At 42.8% G+C, this 26,273-nt stretch overlaps 1 protein-coding gene across 1 annotated transcript; it reads right to left on the bottom strand.

Annotated features, from left to right (window-relative positions):
* Nucleotides 1-383: 383 nt before the first annotated feature.
* On the bottom strand, nt 384-15,997 carry TGM2 (transglutaminase 2). The gene is made up of 13 exons (XM_053453418.1): nt 15,944-15,997; nt 10,639-10,818; nt 9,393-9,635; nt 8,964-9,082; nt 8,021-8,149; nt 7,686-7,863; nt 7,370-7,505; nt 6,987-7,090; nt 6,668-6,907; nt 6,086-6,370; nt 3,545-3,705; nt 1,040-1,176; nt 384-838 (listed from the first exon to the last, which is right to left on the bottom strand). The coding sequence occupies exons 1-13, from the start codon at nt 15,951-15,953 to the stop codon at nt 682-684; spliced, it is 2,079 nt and encodes a 692-aa protein (XP_053309393.1). The 5' UTR covers nt 15,954-15,997; the 3' UTR covers nt 384-681.
* Between the last annotated feature and the right edge of the window lie 10,276 nt (nt 15,998-26,273).

Genomic DNA, 26,273 nt, shown 5'->3' with positions numbered 1-26,273 from the left:
GTACAAGAAAATGGCACAAAGAGCTCTAGCTGCTTGCCTCGCTCCATCGCAAGCAAATTAGTGCTTGCGCGAGATGAAATATATTATCTGGGTGAAGTGGAATGAGTAATGGAGCCATTGCTGGTATGCGTTAGGAGTCTGCAAAGGGTCAGGTGTAGGGGAGTTTGAAATAGGAAACCAGTTGGATTCTGCCAGAGGCCGCTTAAAACTCTCCGGGGCCATGTGTGTTTTTCCAGACTCCAAATATCTGACTACTTTGCATCAAAGCCGGTCCACATGGGATGGATCCCAAACTGGCTTCTGTTACCATGCACCGTCCAGGAACAGAGTAATTTGGTAAAGGGGTACACACAGTTCCGTAAGAGAGAAAACCAAACATCTAATTTCATAGAAATTGTGTTTTTAATGCATGGATACAAAATATTTACACAGTAAAAGGCTGGAGGTAAGACATTGACCTAGAGCAAAGAGGTCTTTAACCCCCTGTGCACAGCCACCTCGCTTTATGGCAGAGTTATGGACAGTTTATACTATACAGGTTCTGTGGTGTGAAGACTTAAGATGTGGATAGTACTAAATATGTATATATAGGTTTACAAAATGCTCACATTATAGGATAGCCAGGTAACTTGTTGAATGGGGGGGGGGTGACATCCTACCCCCAACAGTGTCCATAGCCTCTCACTTGGGTTGGGGCGCGATAATGATATTCCTGTGACCTTTCACTGCTTTCAGGCGGTCGCTCTCAAAGTCCACCACTAGCTTCCGCAGTCCGGCTTGTTGGGGACGGAGGTCCACTCTGACCTTCGCATCTTGTCCGGGCTCCACGGGGCAGTCGCTGCGAGGACAGGACAGTAAGAGGTCAAACATTGTCTAGGAGTATTTGTGTGGTTGATTTCAAGCACATTCTAATAAAAGCTAGATTTTTATCATTTTTGGCTCCTGTTTATGAGTTACATAGAATTTACAGATTAAAAAAACCACTTGTCATGGGCTGTGCTATGCATTAAATACACTCCCCTCTAGATATATAACTTACAGAGTCTTCTCCAAGAGTCCCTCTATCAGACCGGCTCCTTCCACGGAGAAGCTGCAGCCGGTTATCGGTTCATTTAAAGGATTCTTTAGTGAAATCTCAGCCACCAGCTTCCGGTTTTGCATGGGCTCCCCCATAACCTGTAGATGGTACAGGATAAATCAGAAACTTACATCTGTGTTTTCATTGCTTATCCCGGTAACATTTTAAGAAAATGGCACACATTGAGCTCAAAGTTCCAACAGTTAGGCTTATTAGATGAAAGCTCTTTATATATTAAACCACTAAACGTTCTATGTGACCATCACCTTCTGTTCTCCAGCAGGAGACAAGCTTCTTGTGAGTCTGCTGTCCTGCGGTGACTACCGGCCTCCAGGGCCGGACTGGCCTACCGGGAAAAATAGTATTAAAGCAGCGCCGGCCGGCGGCATCGGCACCCAGCGGCCGTGTGCGATGGCCGCCTAGTGATGGGAGCAGCGTGAGGGGTGAAAGCTCCGCCCCCTCACACGGAGCTTTCACCCCTCACTCTGCCACCATCACTATGTGACCATTAGATTGCCGGAAATCTAATCTAAACTGCCGCTGGGTGCTGAAGCCGCCGGCCGGAGCTACTTTAATACTTTTTTTTTTTTTTACTTAATATGGCAAGCCGATCCGGCATATTAAATAAAAAAATAAAAGTATTAAAGTAGCTCCGGCCGGCGGCATCAGCACCCAGCGGCAGTTTAGATTAGATTTCCGGCAGTCTGATGGCCGCATAGTGATGGGAGCAGTGTAAGGGATGAAAGCTCCGCCCCCTCACACTCAGGGTCAGTGACTTCCTGTCAGCATAGAAAATGGCGGCCTGCAGCTACCAGAGGAAGGAGGCCAAGATGAAAAAACCCCAAAGTGGAAGAAGTAAAAGGTCAGTAAACTATTTTTTTTTTTTTTTTAACAAACTACAATATTTTTTTATGTAAAAGCCTTATGCCCCCCTATATGCCACTCTGCCTCCCTGATATGTTTCATACCCTCCTATATGCCACTCTGTCCCATGATATGCCTTTTAACACTTTTTCTTTCTGGCATTTTAATACAAATAACGTGATAAAAAGAATGTTTTTGTATGTATAGTTATTTGTATGGTAAATAGTGTGACTTGGGTATGTATTAGGGGTGCGTGTGGGTAGAAGAGCTCGACCGGGAGATAAACTATATGGGGCTGCTCTCCAAATGTTTCCAGGGGTGCTTTTCAGTCCAAGTCCGGCCCTGCCGGCCACCAGGGCATGGCTAACTGGATCAAGTGATAATAGCACAGTTTTGAGACTGCTGCCATCTAACCACAGGGGTCTACAGCAACCCAGAGGGTCTTATCTGTGCTTTTCTTACAGTTGGTGAAATCATGTATTATTTGGATGGCATGTTGTCATTGTTTATCAACAAGTGTATCGTGTTAAAGAGCACCTGCCATAAAGTCATATAGAATGGTATATAGTGAAGCTATATGGAAACTGGTTTCCAGCCCCTCTAATGGATATAAAATCCCCCCTGTCCAGGAATAGCTCAGACAGCTGGAGGGAGAGGGGTTTGGGGGGTTCATAATATTATAAGTTGTGCTACGATCCTTTCAAGGGATATTAGAACTTGTAACAGTTAAACGCCCGGCCCCCTCCCGTAAGTGATGTAATGGCGGGGTCGGAAGACTGGATCCACATGGACAGGGAGATTAATGGGAGCTCTCGATGTGCCTGCCTAAAATAATAAACTATCATTTCCCTGCGCAGCTGACTCAATATCCAAAATGTAAAACTCCTACTGCTTAACCTGGCTCTGTCCCATGCATTGTCTTTGTACTAGTCTACACAAATAGTTACACAACCTTACGACACACTTTTACTTGCTTTATTAAACATACCTAACAATCCATATACCACTAGAAGCGAGCAGGGTGGTGTTTGCTCCAGCTACCTCTGTCCAGAATGTCAGAGTGGAGAAACATGGGCTGGAAGCCTACTAAAAAGTTCCCTTCTCTAGTGTCATTGGGTCATGAAAGCCTGCCTTCTGCCCCACCACGGCTGCCTTGGCCGCCTCCATATACCACCAATAATAGCCACGTTTTGGCATACAGCAACCAAAAATCCCTTTATTCCATCGTAAACAAAACATCACGAGTTTAAAAGCAGCACTTTCTGAACCCAACTATGTCCCGCTGTTGTTGAACTTCAACTGCCTTGACCGTCAGCCAGGTTTTGAATAAAAGCATAGTTGAGGATCAGGCAGACTTCAACAAGAGCTGAAGTCCTACTTCGGTCTGGCGATGGACAGCATGTAGTGCTCCAGCTGGCAATAGAAGGATACACAAGTCCGTAGGGTTTAATTAGGGTGCGCCTAATGAGCGACCCGGTAAGCTATTGTACTGTCAAGCCACCTGCCCGGAACCTCTGTTCAGGTCTAACGTGCAACAGCAACTTTTAAAGCAGTGACGTGAAAGGAAAGATGTTACTCTTCCATGTTGCTTCAAAGCCTTACCTTCACTTTGATGTCCGGATTCTTGACATAAATATCTCTCGTGGCCAGGTAGATATCCTTCGTTGAATAATCATGCAGGAGAGCCATCATTTTGATGAGGTTGTCTTCTGTCAGGTTGCACCCGTACTGCTCATAATTAAGCCGCAGAGGTACTTTCTTTTCTGTTCAAGGAATTATCAAGAAAGTCATGGTTACGAATGACTGGCTATAATATACTAAATGGTACGTTTCAGATATGAAAAGTGGAACTTTTGCTTCATTAGCTTTTACTATCAAGGGCCATCTTGGCTCTTCCCCAGAGGAGAAACCTGTTAGGTTCTCACACACCTGCTCGACCCCAGCGAGTTTCTCGCCGACGTCTGGCCAACTTCCAGAAGCTCCTAATGGGCTTCGGCAATAGATATTTGAGTTTGTGATGCAAGACATCTAAGGAGACTTTCTGTTTCTCCATTTACTTAATTCAGCTTGGAGGGTAGCACAATGTCAAGGCACCGTCTATTAAAAAGCTTAGATGTCTTTTTGCACCCCCAATGCTATTACTGCGAAACCATAAAAATCCACCAGCGGGTAAACTAGCAATGCCTTGGGCCATATTAGTTTATACAAGCTGTAACATCATACGGAGGATACAGCTGCCACCACTGTGATATTAACCGTAACTCCATACCATGTAATGATACGCAGACCAGGCAACGCTTATTAAAACCCAGGTATTGAGTTTTGGGCAGAACACGGGGCAGGAATTACATGGGGTTTTATTGGGAACAGGCCGGTCACGGATTAAGCCCCTTGGCTCATGCCTGCCCTCCAACAAAAAAGTGCTTCTTACGCAAGAAAAGGTAATGCAGAACAGGGTTTGTGGGAGGGACTTAGAAGATAGTAGGTGGAGCTTGGACAACCAACTAAATACAGATGGGGGGAGATAACATTAAGCTCACCAATCTCTAATAGCGCCCTCTAGTGCACATAGACTGTAGGGTAACCCTAACCATCCAAACATCGACGGGGAATCAAAGGTACAAATACTCTTTCACTAAAGGTTGATTATTAACCTTTATTTAAGGCAAAAAGACAGACAGGATGACCTCATAAGCAAACGACACCGGTCAATAACAGAAAAAAAGACTGCAACAAAAGTGGTTACTGTTTTGTGAACCAATTTAAATATTAACACATCACAACGCGCACCCCTGGTGTGTAATGGTTATCTATCTGCAAACAATACTTACACAATGGAGGTCCTATTACTGACATTAATACACTGCGCGCCGTGAAAGAATAGTAACAATGTAGCCATAGACTGCTGGCTAATTCTAGACAGTAGTACTCCAGTGTTATTTATTGATTATATAGCACCGCTATATTCTGTAGTGCTGTTACTTTACTGGATTAGACAGCAATACAAAAATTACTTTCACAGTATAGATGCTTTAGATCTTAATACCAAATAAACAACGATATCATCAGGACACGGCTGGCATTTGTTCCTTGTGGCCAATCGTAACTCTATTTCCCGGATCACACAACAAGGTAGAAGGTATAACCAAGCCATCATTAGCTGGGAGAAGTAGAGGGGCTCAGATAATTACAAGGGTCAAAATGATACGGTGGGGCAAGTGCCATGAATGTAAAGATAACAGGCAATTCCTGCCCCTCTACTGCGCATGTCCAAAGCTAAAGGAACTTTTCTAGCTCACAAGCCAACAGTGGGAGTCACAGACAGGTTCGCGTTTATCACTAATCAGATCTGTATTTTATTTCTGATACGGAGTCTTGAATATGAAACATTCTGTGGGAGAGGAGCATTCCTCCATCAAGCTTACTGACCATATTAGGTAAAGGATCCAGTACCGAGCATGAAGACATGACCCCAGTCAGGCTGGGTGTAAATGCTTCAATCTTGGGTAACAGAAAATAATTAACAATTAACTCAGCACCAAGGAATCAGGAGGCTTATAGAACAAAATGATTGTTGATATTTCTATATCTGTGCCAATAATCTCTATTTATATATATCAGACATGTACTTTAAGATCCTGGACTGTATTAGTCTCCTACTTCTACAGGGAGGTGGTCTCATGTACTCACTACTTATTCTGCATGCATTTCCTATCAGTCATATTATACAGTCCGCCCTTTCTTTTCTAAGTACATCGCACCAAGACAGACACTGTGCCTATAGTGTTGCAAACACATATACTTGTCTCCCTTCAGACTGTCAAAGAAAGTCCACCAGAAGGGACCTTGGAAGGTCCCAAAAAGTTGGAAAGGGATCACCTTTGACTGCAGGACCCCATCCATCTTCAGATTATTGAGAACGTAGATTATTGTACAATAGTACAATTTACAGTTTCCATTTTTAATTGACTTGTTACATTGTGACACAGTCTTAGAAGTTCAAATGGAGGACCTCCAACCCTGTGCCTTAGAATGCCAGCCTACCCGTTTTAGGAGCTTCTGGCTGTAGATGAAGGGAATTTCAGGCAACCACATCTTGTACAGCAAGAGGTTTAAAAAACCTGGCAGAATCACACGCTTTACCTGATTGAGCCTCCAGCTTGAGGTTGAGAAGATCCTTCATCGCACATTGTGGGCCGACATCTCCAGTATAACTGGCTGTGCGACCGCAAAACATCAGGCGACATTCCTTGTCCTGTTCTGTGCCGTTGTTGATCACCGCAAACACGTCAAAGTCACTGCCTTTGTTCATCCCTTCGGAACCTTTAATCTTGATGGTGATTCCAGAGGCGTCCCCCCTTTCCTCTTCCTTCTCCAGCCCAGAGAGCTTGTTTGCTTTTTCAAAGACCCTTCGTTCATCCTCAGAGCCTTTAGAAGAGAGAAATGCAGAGCCGTGTTACATTGTATACATCCATCATGAGAAGTTTGCTTTATTAATTTGAAGCCATTTATTTCCCAAAAGTAAAGTTTCAAGTTGTGATGACCTCTAAAATTGGCAGGTTGTTTATTAAAAAATAGTTTCTACACTAAAGAGGGCGTTTATATAATGCCGTTAGATAAAAGGGTCAAAACATTGTAATTCAGGAAGCCTGCTCATAAGGAATAATTTAGACGTTGTGGGAGAAAATGAAAAGTTAAGAGGTTAGCCAAATAAATGACGCCTACCCTCTGGGTATTTGTAATTGTGTGTGATGTCTTCTCTATTGTCCCGTCCCACAGCCTTTGTGCTGATATTCTGACCCACTTGAAAAGTGGAAACAGTCTGTTTGACCGTGCCGTCCTTCTGCTCCACATAATAAATCACATCTGCGTTCACCTCCGCAAAAATAAATGGAACGTCGTACTTCATACCCAGGTCACCCTCCTTGATGGCGATGACGGGAGCTGGGCCACAGCAGTATACTCCTGCGGAGACAGCAGAACGTCACAAAACCGAGCCAACCGAAAACAAAGAAGCTAGTATTGAGTCGCATGTTGCCCATACCTTCACTTTTCTCCTGTGGGGTTGGATCCACAACCTGCCACCCGTCGTAACCTCCTCCCAGATCTGGACGCGCCATCCACGCCTCTATCCAGCAGTGGAAGTTCCTTCAATCCAAGAGAAACATTTGAGATGAAATGGAAGATTAATACCGCTGCTACCTCAGTCACTTTGCTTTTGTAGAATGAGCTGCAGGATTCTATGACAATCCACCAATAACGTCCAATCATCAGAAGCAAAATCGCTGGTTTTCATCATGATAAATAGCATTTTTCCCAAACTTTGCACAAGAGTCACTCTATAACCACCGATGCTTCATACAGGCAGAAGTACTTTGCATGTTAATAGAGAAAAGGCATGGAAGACGTGTTCAGGTAGAACCTTACCATATCATGTCCTTCTGTTTCTTCTGCTTATTGCCTTGTTCATCCAGGTACTGCTCGATCAACAGGTTGCTGTTAGTATCATGGGCAGAGTAGTAGTTAGTGATGACACGGCTTGGGATCCCAAGACAACGCAGTACTGTGGGAAGAAAGGAAGAGACGTTGGTGAGATTCTGGAGCCCAGGGCAGAAGACACCCTTCCTACAAATAAAGCACAATCTAAAAAATAAACCCCCAATGATAGTTTTGAAAGTTATTGCTTCCAATGTACCTAGAAAGTTCTAAGTACCCATGTCATCCGTGTTTCCATGCTCCTCACCTGAACACGCCACAGCAGCAAAAACCCAACATTGCCCGTATCTCACAGCCTGGCACCCAAATTTCCTCCACCGCCGTAAAATGTCAACACTGCCTATCCAGAACATGGGGCTGATGCCATCATCATACTGGTTGTCCCAGCGGCCGTAGAGCACTCCTCTATCGTCGTTGCAATTTACCTGCGAAGAACAAGCAACATTAAAACATATATGTAAGATTCTCTGCAACTTTTACATTTCAATACAAACTCATTAACTCCTGTTGGCGTGACAGAATTGTTGTAGACAACCTCAGGCGTTGGCGAGAAGAGGAAGTTTTATGGTGTCCTGGACTCACCATAGCACTCACAACACGACTGATATAAACCGGGTCATTCCGTCGAGAACAGTCCCGACTGGAGTCTCTCACGAATTTAGGGTTGGTATCCAGTAACTGGAGGCATGCTTCTAATATGCCGTCTTCAAACTGTAAAACAAAAACGTATTCAGGACCCTAAGGAAGTATGTATCCGCAGGAGAGTTTCGCTTGCCCCAAAAAGAGATGTCTGAGCGACAGTAAATGGTATGCTGCCTAAACACTAGGAATAGCTGGAGATTGTTGGAAGAATGTCAATATCAAGTGGGGCGACATATTGTCGTGTCATTTAATGATTTCCATAGAATCCTCCCACAGAATACACTCCTCGTTCTGGTCATTCATATTTCTCAATCATTCAAAGCAGCGTAGCCACAGTTCTCTGCGACTCCTGCATTTGCTGAAAACCTTTTATGGAATAAAGCGAGTTCTCTGTTAAGACTGGGAGAGAGTCTCTTGCTGGGGTTTTTATAAATAAATGCATGCGAGTGGAAGAAACTGAACGTGGGGACAAGCGGCGTTCATCCAAGGATGTGTCAGGAGGAGATAACGAACACTGTGGTGGAGAAGCAGCGGCAGCGTCGTTACGATAAGAAAAAGGAGGGACTTCTTTGAAGACCAGAAATATATCTTTGTGAGAAAATAAAGAATGAACTGTTTGAGGACAAAAGGGCACTGCTCTGTCGGAGCTTCTACACAAAACATGGCAGAGGTCACAAGGAGGCAACAACATTTTTGTCCTTTGAAGGTCTTGGGACATTAGTCTCATCGTATTCATGACAGGCCGTCATACTTGTCTGGTTATGCATTCCTTTCCTCACCCAGAACGTGTCAATTGAATTTGGTTATATGGTATCCTGAGATGACCATTCATAAGCAGTGTGAAGGGCAGAAAGTTAAAGGCAAACTTCGCAAATGCACGTACCTGACCAAAGTTCCATGGAACACTGTTTATTGAGTTCTTCGTGCCTTGGAAGATGATTCCATACTGGGTCACCACATACTCTGTTCGCTGGTCCTCATTTTCTATGTATACAGTGTCCTCTAGGAACAGGAGACAAAATGAAATATACAAAGGTAGACTCGGAATCCCCAAAGTGATTTCCAGATGGAGATAAAACATTTCTAGGGGCAGAAATGAAGCTTTTGAACCTGGTGGGTGCCATTGTACTACTGCGTATAGTCTAATTAAAAAAAAAAAAAGCTGACAAGGCATGACAAGGTAATTAAGTCTAATTGTGAGTTTAGCAGAGAGTCACATTTAAGAGGGAAGAGACTCCATGTCCTTCAGCTCATTCCTGTCAGGGACACCATGATGTAAACATGCCAATTTCCCTTGTTTCTGTGTTCTTACCGGGACACCATGGGTTGAAGAGTAAAATGAAAGTCCCAAGATGGAAGCTGGTTCCTTGGTATCCTGTGGAGGCCTCCAGTGAAAAGTTGTAGGAGCCAATGGGTGCATCAGGTGGAGAGTTGATTGACAGTACTAGCTCATTCCCATCGTTGCTACTCACAGCTGCGCTCCAGGCTCCTTCCTGAAGGGAGTCCGACACCGGAATGTGAGCTTGGGTTCCGCATTCTTGAGAAGGCTGTGGACCTGTAGAGGAGAGAAATCTGCGTGATCACCGAGGCCCTAAATGATGTCAAAACCCCATTCCACTCTATGGAATCAGCAGTAACATTGCTTTAGTTGCTATGGTAATGAGACCACTATTGCATCAGATTTGATCCTGGTGCAAAGTGGTTTTATCACTGGAATCTTCCTACCGTTGTTATAACAACAAGACCGCTTCTCAAACTTTGCACAAGCACTTCTTTTAACTCATAGCCACCTGCGACTCTATCCTTCCTGGCATTGTTACTGAACACTGAGCTAAACTCCCTCTGCAAACACAGAGACATCGCTGAAACGGATCGGCGTCTGCCCGGGGATTACTGCAGCATGATCGGAATTCCACCCCAACGTTCAGGGCAAACATGTTTTTACAGAGTCCATATAGAAATAACAAACACGGCATTAAGCGATACCCCTTCCTCCAGCTTATTGCCATAAAATGGATTTCTATGTAGAAAGACTATTAACCAAAATATGGACATTTTGCTCAGCCCTCCTCCACCTGAGGTCCTTTTGGACCGGGTAGTTCCTTAAGGTGCCCAACAAAGAATAGAAAATTCACCACATCCATTTTGTTTAACCCAAATATTTCTAGTAAAGGCAACAATGGAGAAGTATACTGATAAAAAAGGAAACTAATGATTTATATAACAATATAAACTAAAAATACATCCTTAGGATGACTTGCTTATTGTCCAAGGGGTCTCCTAGATGTCAAGGAGTCTTTTCCCCTCGTATACCTTTTCGGCAAGCTGTGTTGGGTATGCTCCCTCTCCATGAATTGGGATCTAAATGTCTGTCTCAGAACACGCCATGGTTCTGAACAAAAATAAGTGTGTGATATGATAAATTCCTGCAGAATTCCTGGCAATAAATAATTCCAGAAGAAGTAGTCCATATCAGCTTCGAAGGGCCAACGTGTCCACCAAGAAGACCTGGGTTCCCCACTGTGTTATTATACACAGAATGGCATTCCATAACATACCTGTCTCAACATTGATCGCCAGATTGTCTACCCCTTCCTCGTAACCCCGGGTGGAAAAATGGAGCTTGACATGGAAGGCCTGTCCCCTGCGGACAATGAGCTTCGTACAGCCAGCATCGGCCGTGTGGTGGCTGCGGTTATTGCTGGAGCAATCCAAGTCGCAGCTTTCCAGAACCAGATCTGCAGAATCACAGAGTGAAGATATTAGAGATCATGTTTGTGTTATCTCTTAATTGTGGAATCTTAAAAGTCATACAACAGTAGCCCATCATTCATGCACACAGTCTATACATGTGTTCTGAAATACCAGTTTCTTCCTAGCAAGCCCTGACTTTCCTAGTTTTATAGTTTCTCCTGTTCTCAACCGAAATCAAAAGATCAATGTTATGCATCACCGCGAAATTCATTTTATTTGACCCAGAGGAACTGGTGTGTTTGCAGACCTCGGCGACCGGACATGCGTAATTGAGTATCGGTGAACGAGGTCCTGTCTTGTTATAATCCCGAGACACGGAGCCAAAAGAAGCATTCCATCTAACATAATCCTCCCGGTTCATTGACAAGGGTTAGGGCGACGGCCGAAACGCAGCTGTGTGCGAGAACAGACGAGGATATGCATTACTTGTGAAGATCCTAATTACTCCTGTTCTATATCTAACTACAACATGACTCCTCCGGTGAATGATGAAGATCTGCGACACAAAACGCTCATTAACTTTACAAGTTGCTGAAAACGTGACCCCCGTCCCCCTTTATTCTTGAAACTGGAGATGTCCTCCTCCCCAATCTTGATCTCATCCTAGAATTATTTGGAGACTGTAACTTTTGGGAGATCGATTACTTGTGGAGTCGGTCTCCATGCTGGAGGACTTCAACTAAACAGAGGCAGAATCCATTCTAGACCAAAGCTCCAGTATAGAACACATACCATACAAGAAGCAAAATGCCAAGTCTGAGGCCATTCTTCTTGTACCCAACAGTCTTGATAATTCGAGATACAAGCCAACAAGCCTCTCTAGTCTGGTTTGTGAAGGTCAGTTTGACCTTTGGTGTCATGATCAACATTTACAAACCAGACGAGAGGCTTGTTGGCTTGTATATAACCCATGACCTACTGACTTTGCTTGTGAATATGAATCATAACACGATATGATTCACGGCATCAGGACCGACCACCCCTGTGACCATAAACAACTTTCCCAATCTGTGGAATCTCGGCAGGAAAGTACATTGTGTTTCATTGTCATTACCAAGTAGGAACTCCTATGAGTCACCAAAAATTACATTTTTACAATTCCTAAAGTTAAAAAAAAAAAAAATACCCCCTCGGTGCAGGGATATGCCCTAGAACCGTACGTCCTTTAGCTGGGGATCATGGGAATTATAGTTCTTCAACGTTCTACAGAGGAACTGCCGTTGCTACAGTGTAATTCTCACAAGAGAAATGTTTCTGGCAGTAAGATTGTGAATTAGACCGTTTTACATGATTAAATAATTATTTCTGGGTTGGACTCGGACATCCAGCGGTCCCGGGGATAATGTTTCTAACGCTGCGTTTACTTCCAAAGCGTTCATCAGAAGTGCAGGTGAAACGGAACGTTAAAATATATACATATATGTCCCATACGTTCATTAATAATTGGGCGGCGGATCATCATATCTGGGGAATTTATGAATGAGTTGACCCAGAGATATTAACCCTTTAAAAGCCCGTCATGAATCTTCTAGGCAGTGACTGGCCCCAAATGCGTTTCCCAAATGGCTCCAATCCCCGTCGTCATGGAAACTCGGGGTCAACCTCTATCCAACCTATCAAGGCGGCTTTACATCCATCTTGCCTTCGTTTTGCAATTTTTTCCTTCATAGTCAAAAAGGTAAATAATGACTAATTTAGCAATTTTACCTGCGTCAACAGGAAATAGGTGGTCAAAACTGATGGTATTACTGTTTTTTTTTTCCTAACTGGAACCCATAGAACAAAAAATAAATGCTTGAGCATAGGTGAAAGGCGAGACATTCGTCAAGAGCGGACGGAGATCACAGAGACCTATTCACTGAACGCTGGAACAATTTAGACACCCGAAAACGAGCTGCTTTCTTAAAAATATTTACAGAACTTGGCAGCCACAGCGAGACAAATTCTTCCGACGCCAAACCGAACATAAACCTTATGATTTCTGCCATTTTTCATGGCCTCTTTCAATTACTGTCTGATTTGGCTCGAAACGCAGCCGTTTTACGGCGTTCTGCTACAAGCACTTCAAATAACGAGCGTTAAAGATGCTGTTGTGAGACTCTGTGACTCTATACATACAATGTGTACGTTTAGCGGGAGAATGGCGTGTTTTTGTATACGGTTTATTTTTTCATTGTTTAGTTTATAAACCAATTTCCTCCTGGTTCTATACACAGGAGAACCCTACAAACACTCTAACACCCAGCAAACATTCCGAGATAATACAAAAGAGGGACTGGGTTCCAGGACACTTGGGAGGTATATATTAGTAGAACTCAAAAGGAGACAGAAGTGATCACCTGTTAAATTGCTAAAAGCAGAGAACAAAAAGTGTAATGCAGATCATAAAATGACACCAATTCAATAAAAAAAAAAAAAGTTTCAAACTAAACAGATATTCATTGTAGTTTCTAGAAACAAAGTTTATAAAGCAGCCTTTTCTAGATGGTATCTGTTCCTTGAAACACGCGTAATCTCCAGTAAGAATATGTAAGGAGTGCCACCAAAATAGGTTGCCCAAGGTCATGCTTAAAGACGGCCCATCCCATGCATGTTTAAATTCAATGGCTGTATTAACCTCTTCCACCTCTGCAGGGAGGCTGTTCCCTGCATCAACAACTCTCTCCGTAAAGTTAAACCACCGTCCATTACACCCAAGCCTCTGACCTCCTAATTATAGATTACGATCTCCTGTCCGAACATTAAAAATAAAGGGATTGCCAGCGTGGGACGGAGTCGTCGGGCTCCTTAACGAATGTTGGCAGCAGGTTTATGGAATCCTCCCTACATAAAGTATCTGGCAAAAGGGATATACTGGAAATTATGGATGCCAGAGTAATTTTACCCCCCCCTTCTAGAGCCGAATACAGGAGGCAGTGTATATGTGCTGGGTGTATGGATAGTAGCGTAGGAAAGCTTCACCCCCCACCCCACGCCTGTATGCATGTACTTGGATGCAGAACGCGGGATTTGTGACTGTTACAGTAATACCAAGTTTTCCAATATGTCACGCTTAGGAGGAGGGACACAAAATAAAGTTATGGGGCCCACGCCACATCGTACGCACACAGCGACACTCTTTAAATATATTTTACTTAAGATTTAAAATGTAAATAATAAATACAGCGACACCGTAACACAATACATACACACATGCGCACATTACACAATCCGCTGGACACACACACACCCCTTCTAATGGTGAAAACATAGAAGCTAAAAAGTAGCGTTAAAGGAACAGACATCAAGGACATTTTATATTTATTTGCTCTTTAAAGACACAAAATTGTTACAATGTTATGTTTTTCTGTATAACGTGATGTAAAAATATTTATATCATATTGTAAAACAACCCCAAGGTGTACAGCGTTCTGTCCACGTACTTTGGTCATTTACAATGAGAATGAGGTTTAACCCTTCAGAGGGAGGGGGCGGGATCGGCCCCTCTCCGTATCCGCAGTTCTCGAGCCTGTGCCTTGTGTTTGTCATCTGTCGCCTACAAACGCTTTTAACACATTCCTCTGGGTGGGGGGGGAGGGGAAACTTTTTGTACTTTGCATTTCCAAATTCCACCCCTTTACCCAAGGTATGTTAAAGTCATCATTATCGTTTATTTATATAGAACCAGGGATTCCCGCGGCACTTCTTACAGTCCCTACATTCAAAGGGTCTGACAAAACTAGAACCGACGGACTAGGACGAGCGGTTACAATCAGGTAAAGAGGGGGACAGAACATTACCCAACTACAACTCCCATGGATCTCAGCCAACCATTTGGACAGCCAGCTGGGCCACTATCTGTTGGCTACTCATGCAGAATAATGGCTTGACAATGCCATCCCATCCCCCAGGTATACATCAGTTTCTGCTTGAGCACAGGTGATCCAGTAGGGAATATATAACCGGATGATGTTAGGGAAGGAGCAGCCTGCCAGTTTGCTAACACAAGTCGTTGTGTAAAACGCATAAGTGGTATAAGGGTTAAATATTTTTAACCTCAGGTTGTCAGGTCCCGGATTTGACTTCGGAGGAGGTTCTTGCAGCGAGGTTCGTACCCTGTATTACATCTGTTCCTAATATTCATACATCCTTTACCGCCCGAGGGCTCGCTATTTAAGCGCAGACGGCTCTAACCTTCTGTGTTCTCCAACCTATGCCGATTGCGTGCACAGAAAACACACAAAATCACGAGCCGTGACCAACGCGTTCCAGAACACATATGCAGCGATAACCGCAGCAGCGACCATTCGGACCGGGGCACAGAGTGCGGAATGAAAAAAAAACACAAAAGAACATTTTTTGTGGGGTTATCTGCATGCCATTGGTTGCTATGGCGACTGCACCACTTTGCAGAACTTTGCAGAACTTTGCAGAAGAATAGTCTTTGATACATTGTATGGCTCTGTGCAATATGATGGCGCTATATAAATAAACAAAAAATATTGGTGCAAAAGCATCATATAGGGGATATATTTTATATATATATATATATATATATATATATATATATATATATATATATATATATATATATACACACACACACACACACACACACACACACACATACACACATACACATACACACACACACATATGCACGCACGCAGTATATCTGCAATGATACATACCGCATAACATATGTAATGCATTCTAGGATACATACGTTACAGAAGTACATGACATTGAGATGCATAAATCTATACCAAGACTTATAGAAAATGTACGTTATGAAAACATGTTAAGGCAAAACCCGAAAGTTTATGGTGTATCTGGCCGTATAGAAAGCGATACGCCGAGTCTGCATACAGTATAGAAGTGTATAAGCGTGTAATACAGAGTGACAAACATATATATATACAGAAGTCCTCTCACGCTGCAATGCATGGATTTATACAAAGAGAACGCACAGATATTTTTCACCCCCGCGGGCAGTCTGCGCTTAGCTAAAAATAACCTCGTAATTCACCAACTTTACAGCAGTTATGATGTCATTGTGCAGGCTGTATATGAGGTCAGCGTATAGGTGCAGGGCTATAGACCGTGAGAAGTGAGCTTTATACACAGTACCTTCAGCCATGATTCAGGTCCCAGCCACAGATCTCCTCTCTGTATAAGAAATGATATCCTAACTATAGCTTTGCCCTTTTATACACAGCCTCCTGATCACACCCCGGGGGGGGGGGGAGTGGAGTGGGACAGTCAGGGCAGGGAGAACTTTACTCACAGGACCAAGGACCTTACTACAAAGGAGAGGGGGGGGCAGCTTCTTAACCCTCTGATTGCTGGGTGGAGGCTAGTGGTTTAACCCTTTGCTTGCCAGAGCAGGAATGCTTAGAGCCTTGCAAAGCAGCCACTACTCAAGAGTGCTCAAAGGATTGGGTCTTATCCCTCGCTTAACTTCCACTGGCACTCAAGGAGTTAAGGTCTACTGTGTACATATTATATGCAGAACCATAGGACTTATCCAAGGAGATGTATGGATTAAGGGGATTTTAAGCAATGGAGTGCGTGCTGGTGCAAAAAATGTGGATTGTCAGCCCAATTAGAGTGTAAGCTCTTGCGTCTAGGGCTTCCTACAGAAAAAGGGATAGTGAAGTTAACTAGTAGTAATTATGTGTTTTGTAAAAAGGATTCTGTTGAACATATTTGAAACAGCTCAAAAAAAAAAAGGGGGGGGGACTCCAATATTTGCATTAATAGAAGATATTGGTAAGTTTTACTCATGTGATGACCTAGTTCCATAAATTAACGTGGATATAAACCTCCGTTACATGTTTAGACAATCACGATGAATGTATTCCTTTACTGCCCAACTTCCCAACAGCATTTTACACGCTATAAACGTCATGTCCGACCCCCTGAATATATATATATATTGTATGAAGCGCTGCGTAAATTGTTGGCGCTATATAAATAATAATAATAATGGCAGAGGCATTCCTGTAATCGTAACTTTGTGAAGGAGTCCCCTCTTAATCCCACAGTCTGAAAGCAGTATTGTTTTTTATAGCGCCATCATATTCCGCAGCGCTGTACAACGGAATACATCTTAAAAAATAGTATCGCTTTATGTTCTAAAGCATTGTGGGAAATAGTCACGTATCGACCAAGCACGTGGATCGGGGATGCAAACGTCGGCGCAGTATTATTGGATTCTTCGTCGGTGCCTATGTTACCCGGATAAAATGTTCTTACGTGTAAAATGAATCAGAATGAGACTTTCCGCCTCTCAGAAAACATCCCATCGTCAGCCAAGAGCTTCATAAACCTCTCCGGTTCTGCTGACCGTTCTCAATCACCACCCGTGGGTTTCTTCAGCGTATTAAACCTCACAAGTGCCTTCTTCATGCGCAGAACGCTTCCCAAACAGCACAGATCTCTCCGTCGTGTGCGCAGAGCTTGCTAATCCCAAACCACTCTCTTTCCCTCACGGACAAAGCTCTCTAAACCCCAAATGTTTCTTCTTCATCGGTGTCGAGCTTTCCGAATCCCTTCTAGATACGTGAAATACCTTCTTTTGTGCGCTTGGTAACACTTCTTATATTGGCTTATACCTCTTAAAACCTCACGAGTCTCTTCTCTGTGTGTACGGAAGGCTTTGCTACAGCTGTTGTGAACACGGACACTTCCAACCCCCCTGAGAGTCCCGAGACAAATTACGATTCCATTGGGTATTCAACTGGATACCAAATAAATGTCCCCTGTGTTGGGCCATCACACCTTTTTTACAGCATAGTGATGCACGCAGACCCCACAAGGCTTGCTGGGGTCAGAGACCGCGGCCCCCGGGCCACAGCCCTCTGTCTGATATCCATTTACAACCCCATTCTCGCTCTCAATACAAATTTCATTCATTGTGTTGTATTTTCTATGACTGCGATGCAAGCATCATAGCCTCAACGTTACAACTAGCGAAAGGGGAGTGGCTGTTGATTTGGGGGTGTGGTTAGAGGTGTGGCCAAGGGAAGGGCTTTACAGGGGCTTTTATGTGGCCCAATTATTGTCATCCATACTGATAGATATGGAATCAGAAAAAGAATGATTATTTACATGTTTTAATTTATAAACACATTATCGTTACTTTTAGGGCTGTAGAACCCTCTGATCCCCTCATACCCAGCAAACATTCCGAGCTCCTAGAAAAGAGTGGCATCAGGGGAGGAAAAAGGGACAGAGATTCGAGTGTATCAATGAGGGACACTTGAAAAAGTGGCTACTAGAGCAGGCAACGTTAGTGGCCACGATGGCAGGGAGCCGTATCCCGCAACGTAAACCTGAAAATAAACGGCAGACTTGGAAACGACCAGGAGACCGCCGTGAATCACCGCCACTCCTATTAATCCCAGTCCCTGGAGCGTCTGACTCTCACCTGGGAAATCAGACAGTGATGTGTTGTACAGAAAGCTGGAAAAAAGACGATGTGTCGTGGAGCGGTTAACCCTTCATGTGCCATAACAGAGCACTGTGATCGTTAAAAGGGGATAAACGGAAAAGGAGAAGCGAAAGTGCTTCGGGTGCATGTAATAACTCCAGCCTGGTCATGTTAAAAGGTCACTTTGGCCCCATTAAGGAGAACGGTGATATTTACTTAATTCTTACTGAAAATTCCCGCTTACAAGTAGGAGAAGAGGAGGGGGGACTTTGTAGGTAACTGGAGGAGATAAATGTATGGGAGGATAAAAGACGTGCGGATTATCTTTTTATTTACTTTTTTTGCTACAATGCCAAAAATAATAGGTTCCGTGGTATTCGGTGAACTTTGTTACAGGCTGGCGCTAGAGGAGCTCTACTCACCGTCTAATCTCATCCTCAGAACCGTATATCAAAAACATACGTGCCAGGACAGACCCCAAAGCCCTGGGCCCTCCCCTACACCATGGAGACATTATTGGGGGCATATCCCTTATCAGCAAACCACCTTTATTCCGCCGCATTTTATTTATAGAGTGCCGTGGAAGGACGGTAGGTTAGGTTTAATCTTGTACGTCCGAAACTTTTCTTTTGCCCCTAGCGTGTGCCAAGGTGTCACTTATTCTGTTTACTTTTACAGCGGCATGCTCAGTAACGCGGAACTTGGCTGCTGCAGCTGCAGACAAGGCTTGATTTTAGATTTCCCTACAATAAAAATTCCCGGGTTGCCGCATGACCTGATGTGACTTGCCCAAAATCTAGAAAGTTGCCTTCCCATCCCTTGTTGTCCAGCCCAACACATCTCCTGCATGGCAAATAGCTGGGGACTGGGGGCAAATGCAGACCCTCTACGCATTTGCACGGTGGCAACCATTAGAAACATTTAAATGGCCACATAGCTATCAAATGCCTTAAAGTGCCAGATACAGATGTAACACTCAAGTGGCCAGAGCTCTTGCACTATATATATATATATATATATATATATATAATTATTATTTATTTATTTATTTATATATTTAAATATTATATTTTTTAAATGTTGCCAATCCTGGAAATTCAGACACCGGAATACCTTGCTCACAACACGGCGACTTACATGATCACTGATTCATACCACATGGCCTTGGAGTATTTACTTTTCACATATCAGTATTCATAGATTACTCAAGAAATGTACACAAAAGACAGGAAAAAAAAAACTCCTACTCTTAGCGCTGCCGAGGGCCGATTTATTTAAGGAGCTTGCCGGCAGGATGCGAGTATTCAGCAAAATATTATCAAATAGTATAATATTTATAAGAACGGTCTAAACGCCCCTTTTTCATTTCTGATTTAGAAAGCGGCATCAGGGCCTCTCTTTATGAAGCAAAGCCGATGGATGCTCCAATAACGCGTATCCATTAAAAAAGTGAAAAAAAATGACTTTTAGGGACAAAGTCGTGAGAAGGAGTTATTTGATTTCAGTGATCGGTGGCAATAGCCAGAAATAATACTGGCGTTCCAAAAATGAAGTGGTTAAGATGTTTAGAGAAAGGGCACCGCCGAGTGCTCTGTTCTTGTTGAGTGTCACTAAACACGCAGCAGCTGTAACCTGCGAGGACGAGAGCAGCGCCAGCCACTCTGGGCAATGATGGATCCAGGGAAAGTGGCGGCTTCCTACGAGATCTAAACCATCTATTATCAGAGGAGGACATTCCAACGATCACATGACAGCTGGTGCCCCTCTTCCAAATGCATGGGGGGTGGGGTCTTGTAGAATCCCCCATATACCGTACATATGATGAACACCAGGCACATGATAGACTTTCTGCCAATCTGCTCCACCGTTGGTTCAGTAAGTGTCCCGAGTGGGTCTTCAAGCAGCCAATCACTGGCAAGACCAGGCACGTGATATACTTTTTAACAATCTGCTCCACCGTTGGTTCAGTAAGTGTCCTGAGTGGGTCTTCAAGCAGCCAATCACTGGCAAGACCAGTCACATGATATACTTTCTACCAATCTGGTCCACCGTTGGTTCAACAAGTGTCCCGAGTGGGTCTTCAAGCAGCCAATCACTGGCAAGACCAGTCACATGATATACTTTCTACCAATCTGGTCCACCGTTGGTTCAGCAAGTGTCCTGAGTGGGTCTTCAAGCAGCCAATCACTGGCAAGAAACATTGGACCACAAAGTACTTTAATATGTATTCTTCTTTTGTAAGGCCGTCAGGGACAGTGATCTGTCCCTATAAATATGTTTAGGAAGGACTTAAGTAATAACGGACCATGGATCACAGTAAGCCATGGCAAGTCCATTGGTGGCCCCCTCATTGGGGATCTCAATCCTGTCCAAGGCTCATTGGGTCTAAATTTAAAGCTTTCACCCCTTTAATGTGACGATCGTAACAATGAAGAGGTCAACGCAGCACAATGGCTTTCCTGGAGAGCGATATATGTTTAAACAACAGATGTTAAACATTTTGTAGGTGGGGGTGATTTATAAGTCTATTTCTCAAGAACACAGGAGTAAAGTTAACAGGATTGGGTAATACATTTAGATCTCTTATCGTTGTGTAAATACTCGCGAATACAAAGTAAAATCATAGAAAAAGAATGTGCTTAAAGCCCTCCTGTCACCTGTAGAAATGACAGTAAATAACCTTCTACGGACGGCACAAAGACAGGCTCTAAACATTTCATTTTCAATAGATTGTGTACCTGCCATTAAACTCCTCGTGACCCGAGTAACATTGAAATGATGAATGAAATGTAACGATGAATGAAATGAGTAGTGACCCCAAGAAATACAACCTTCTAAACATGATTACGTTTTTTAAAGGGGTCTTATTATCATAGCAATAAATCTACCTCATTGGCAAAACTCCTGAGCAGGTCCAGACTTGGCGGCCCCTGATATCCAGCCGTCAGCTGCGCCTAGGTCATTAGGCGGCCGATGGCCTTAAAGTGAAAGGGGCGCCCCATTCATCATCAGTCTGGGTCTGCGCCCAAATGCCCCTGTTAAAGAGAGCTAGCCAAATCATATTTCCTCCCCTGGTGTCCCTCTGTTCTAGGAGCTGATGTTTTGTGGGCGTCAGCGGGACCCCCCACCATCGCCAGGGGGACCACCCAAGATCTCTTAAAGAGGGATGCCTGAGCATTATGCCTCATTGTTAACTGATGTACCCTATCTGAGACTTATAAAAAGGCTCCATAGTAATCAATAGAATTATTGACCCCCTGTGTAATCAAGACAAGATTTCCGTATTTACCCAAATCGTAACAAGATGACAGACCAGACGTCTGTATTTAGTGTGCCACATTTTGCCAAATCTAGAGCAAATTATTTTTCAAGATTTTTTTTTTTTTTCGATGAACAATTATCTGAAATACATAAAAAATATTACATATAATTATTCAGCATTTCGCATACAAAGATTTTTTTATGGATTTTTATGGATTTAATGGAGAATTTTCTGTTTAATTGCGGTATGTGAAAAGGAACTGTAGTCTTTGTGTGATTTTCGCATACATTCCAGAGGGTAACTAAACATTAAAGGCCGGGTATGTGTAAATCATTAGAGTTTATGGTGTTTTTGGTATCATATTTCCAAAATAAATAGTTATTTATTTTTAATTTTTCTTTATTTACACTTCTGTAATGGAGTAAGGTATTTAGAATAAGGATAATATATTGTATTTACACTTTATAAACATATTCTCTGCTGTTTATAAAGACAGTTTTGTTACTTTTAGGGCAGTAGAACCCTCTGATACCCTCATACCCAACAAACATTCTGAGCTCCTAGAAAAGAGGGGCATCAGGGGAGGAAAAATGGGCAGAAGGAATTTCGGCCCCTCCAATAGAAGAAGGTATTCGGCTGCACAATGGGCCATGATTCCAAGGGAGATCAACCGGCCAACTTATGCTATGGAGGCAGCGCTGGTATTTTATTATTTCATTTTATTATTAAAATAATCACGTTATCTGCTCTCATCTGCTTTGTCCTGGATCTGGTGATCTGTGATCTCCTTCCATGCCTGACTCTGCCCAGGTGCAGCCTTTTCACTTAGACACCGACCTGCTGCAGGTAAGTAATCTGTTTGCTTTCCTGCTTTCCTGCAGGTATTTGGTTTCTATTAATTTTTGTTTAGGCCGGATAGTTTTACAGGGCGGCATTTTATCTGGGCTGGCCAGCAATATGTAAAACTCATGTGTGTGTCCTGGAAAACATGGCCGATGTGGATTAAGCATGACTGGACTATTTTGCCGTGTCTCTATAACCCCGTATTATAAATGTTAGTTATTGCTATGGCATTTTATATAGATTTAAACCTTTAATTTAGAAAAGTATCTGGGTTTTCTTTAGCTCACCTCAGTTTGACATCCCCTCCCCCGTTTACTGAGAAAGTATTTCATTTATTTTCCCGTGAATCAGATAATTCCATGGTTTGTCTTTTTTTCCTTTTTATTACTATACAGTTTCGTACAGCGCGGTTTAAAAATAATTTATTCGCAGCGTTTCCCACACTTAGTTCTGACATTTTAATGGAAATTCCATTAGCTTGTTGTGCTGGTTCCGCCTGTAACAATCGTTTTCACAAACTATCTCATTTACAAAAAAAATAAAAAAATCAGTTTTGGGCTCTTCAAAAAAAAAATCTTTATATGCCAATTTCCTGCTAGAACAGCTTAAAATGGTCCAATCAAGCACATCTGGGTCCGATTCATCCAATTTCGTACAGGAAAAAACAAAAGCTGAAGGCTCTAATTTTGCAACAAATTATGGGGCAAATATTGCAAAATTAGAACGTTCCAACCGTTTCCATGGTGATTGCTCCACATTTATAAATGTGCTCCAAAAAAGACCATTATAAAAACTGTGTGAGAGAGCGGGAGAGATGAGGGAGAGAGCGAGAGATGAGGGAGGGAGAGAGAGAAAGATGAGGGAGAGAGAGCGATGAGGGAGAGAAAGAGATGAGGGAGAGAGAGAGATGAGGGAGAGAGAGAGATGAGGGAGAGAGAGATGAGGGAGGGAGAGAGAGAGATGAGGGAGGGAGATAGAGATGAGGGAGAGAGAGATGAGGGAGAGAGAGAGATGAGATGAGGGAGAGAGAGAGATGAGGGAGAGAGAGAGATGAGGGAGAGAGAGATGAGGGAGAGAGATGAGGGAGAGAGATGAAGTGAGGGAGAGAGAGAGAGATGAGGGAGAGAGAGAGATGAGAGAGAGAGAGATGAGGGAGAGAGAGAGAGAGAGATGAGGGAGAGAGAGAGATGAGGGAGAGAGAGAGATGAGGGAGCGAGAGAGATGAGGGAGAGGGAGAGAGATGAGGGAGAGAGAGAGATGAGGGAGAGGGAGAGAGATGAGGGAGAGAGAGAGATGAGGGAGGGAGAGAGAGGGAGAATGTGCTCCATATGTTTTGTAACAAAAAGCATCACATACCAGTTTTACCCTGAAATACATCCCAAATTCTTGCGTGTGAGGGTCATTAATCTTAATGTTAAGGCATTTGCTAAAGAGAGTACCAGGAACAGACTAACTCTGGCATTTCAGCTGTTGTCAAGTTTAAAACCAGTAACAGTCAAAGTGCTAAAGAAGTAAAAAAAACAAAGAATGTCCGTTCAAGGACATCACTTAACGCAACGACCTGACTCCCAGCAGACCCAGAGCGGGATCTTCATTTCAGCTCAGGCTTTTTATATGTGACTTTATCATACACTCATACCCAGCAAACATTCTGAGCACTAGGAAAGAGAGACTGTTCCTTTAAAGTGGGACGATTGGGAGGTATGCGATGATTTCCTCAAAACAACACAAAAACAAACAAACAACAAACAAGCAACTGTATCTGATAATTCCTTGATCGTTCTGGCACATATACCAGTAGTGGATATCGGTGGGAACGCTTAGAAAGTGTTTATTTTTACAACAGTGGTTTAAAAAAAATGCCAGGAACTAATAACAATGGTTTTTAAAGAAAAAAATGTTTAAAAAACATTAATAAAAAATTTAAAAAAACACTATTCCAAGGATAATTACTTTTTTTTTTAAGAGCTTTGAAAGATATCTACCACAATCGGTGCTTAAGCTGAAACCCACTTACGGGAGGTCTTCCTTTGTGTGTCGTTTACTAAAAGTTCTTAAAAGTAACATTTTACCTGAGATTAGATACTTTAGGAAACAGCTTATGTTTTGGGTTCAACTAGTTGGAGAAATATTAGTTTTATCCACAGGGATACAATAATATATAAATATATTATATATAATATATGCATATTAATAATTATATATATATATATATATATAAATATAAATATATATTACAGAGCTGCGGAATATCAGGATAATATGTATTTTTAATAATCTGGCATTCAGTTAGCATCCTGTTTTTTAATATAAAGGAAATTGGGGTGTGTATCCGATGTACAAGATTTTAACCCCAGGAAACCGAGCAGATTCATTGTGTCGAGATTTCTTTTTAAAGTATTACCTACAAATGCATTGAACTAAACAAATTTGCCCTTTTCTCAGAAATCGTATAAATAAACCATGCAGTGATTTTTAAGCATACCGTTTCACGTTAAATGTAAGCCATGCACTCGTTATTAACACAGAGTTATCCTTCTGACCAATAAGCGTGAAAAAGTGTTTCTGCCAGCAGAAATTCCGACACTGTATAAACATAACTTTCCATTCTCTTTTGTTAAATGACTTGTCAGAGTGTCGTGCAAAGACGTTTGACTTTACTGAGAGGGTGGTAGATAACTGGAATAGCCTCCCAGCAGAAGTGACAGAGGCTTCTGCTCCTATATGCCACTCTGTCCCATGATATGCCTTTTAACCCCCTAAATGCCAGAGTGGCATATAGGGGTATAAGGCATTTCTGGAGGCAGAGTGGCATATAAGGGCTACAAGGCATTTCTGGAGGCAGAGTGGCATATAGGGGGTTAAAATGCATATCATGGGGCAGAGTGGCATAAAGGGGGGGGTAAGGCTTTTCTGGAGGCAGAGTGCCCCATTATATGCCTTTTTACCCCCTATATGCCACTCTGCCTCCAGAAATGCCTTATACTGCCCCTATATGCCACTCAGTCCCATAAAATGCCTTTTAACCCCCTATATGGCAGAGTGGCATATAGGGGGTATAAGGCATTTCTGGAGACAGAGGGGCATATAGGGGGTTAAAAGGCATATCAGGGGCAGAGTGGCAAGCCTGGGGCAGATGTGCATAACTGGGGGGGGCAGGTTGGCAAATAAAAAGAAATAAAAACAAAAAACAATGTCTTAATCATAGCTTTTATTAAAAAATAAAAATGTTTGCCGTAGCAAATGTTTTGATTCCATTCTGTGTAATGTATTTCATTTATTAGGGCCTTTTAACACTTTTGCTTTCTGGCATTTTAATACAAACAATGTGATAAAAAGAATGTTTTATAGTTATTTGTACGGCAAATCGTGTGACTCCGGTATGTATAAGGGGTGCGTGTGGGTATAAGAGCTCGAGCGCGAGATAAACTATATGGGACTGCTCTCCAAATGTTTCCAGGGCTGCTTTTCAGTCCAAGTCTGGCCCTGTCTGGAAGTATAAGGTATTGATAACTATTTGGTGGTATGAGCAGTTAAATATGTGCATCATGTGAAGAAAACGGTAGGAGGGATGTCCCCAAGGATCATTGATCTCTTGAATGGTCAAGGGGCAACAGCTATGCAAGTAAAGCAGACTGAACAGCGGCATTCAGACGGTCGTATGGTTTAATAAGCACTTTGATCTGGTTCAAAAAGAATGCAGAAGAGGTCAAGAGATCACGTGTAAAGCAGAAACATATGTGATGTAACTGCTACAGGACAAATATACTTAATTACACAAGATATCATTTCATTTAACTCATAGAACCCAGTACTTTGTACCACGGCAATACTTTGGTTAGACATAATTCCTCCGGTAAAGATTGGAGCTGCCCTGGAAAATGTATTGTTAACCAAAGCAATGATATGTGGTCGTGTAG

The sequence above is a fragment of the Spea bombifrons genome, chromosome 13 (genome assembly GCF_027358695.1).
Source record: "Spea bombifrons isolate aSpeBom1 chromosome 13, aSpeBom1.2.pri, whole genome shotgun sequence".
NCBI classification, from domain to species: domain Eukaryota; kingdom Metazoa; phylum Chordata; class Amphibia; order Anura; family Pelobatidae; genus Spea; species Spea bombifrons.
Note: the sequence above shows the minus strand (reverse complement) of the source record. Positions and strands in the feature narration are given on the sequence as shown.

Bases quoted from the DNA above. Each gene is read 5' to 3' on its own strand.
- TGM2 (XM_053453418.1), bottom strand. The intron at 7,864-8,020 runs GTGAGTCCAGGA...TGTTCTTCGCAG, and splicing joins GTCGTGTTGTGAGTGCTATG to GTAAATTGCAACGACGATAG. The intron at 7,506-7,685 runs GTGAGGAGCATG...TTCTTCCCACAG, and splicing joins TGCTGCTGTGGCGTGTTCAG to TACTGCGTTGTCTTGGGATC.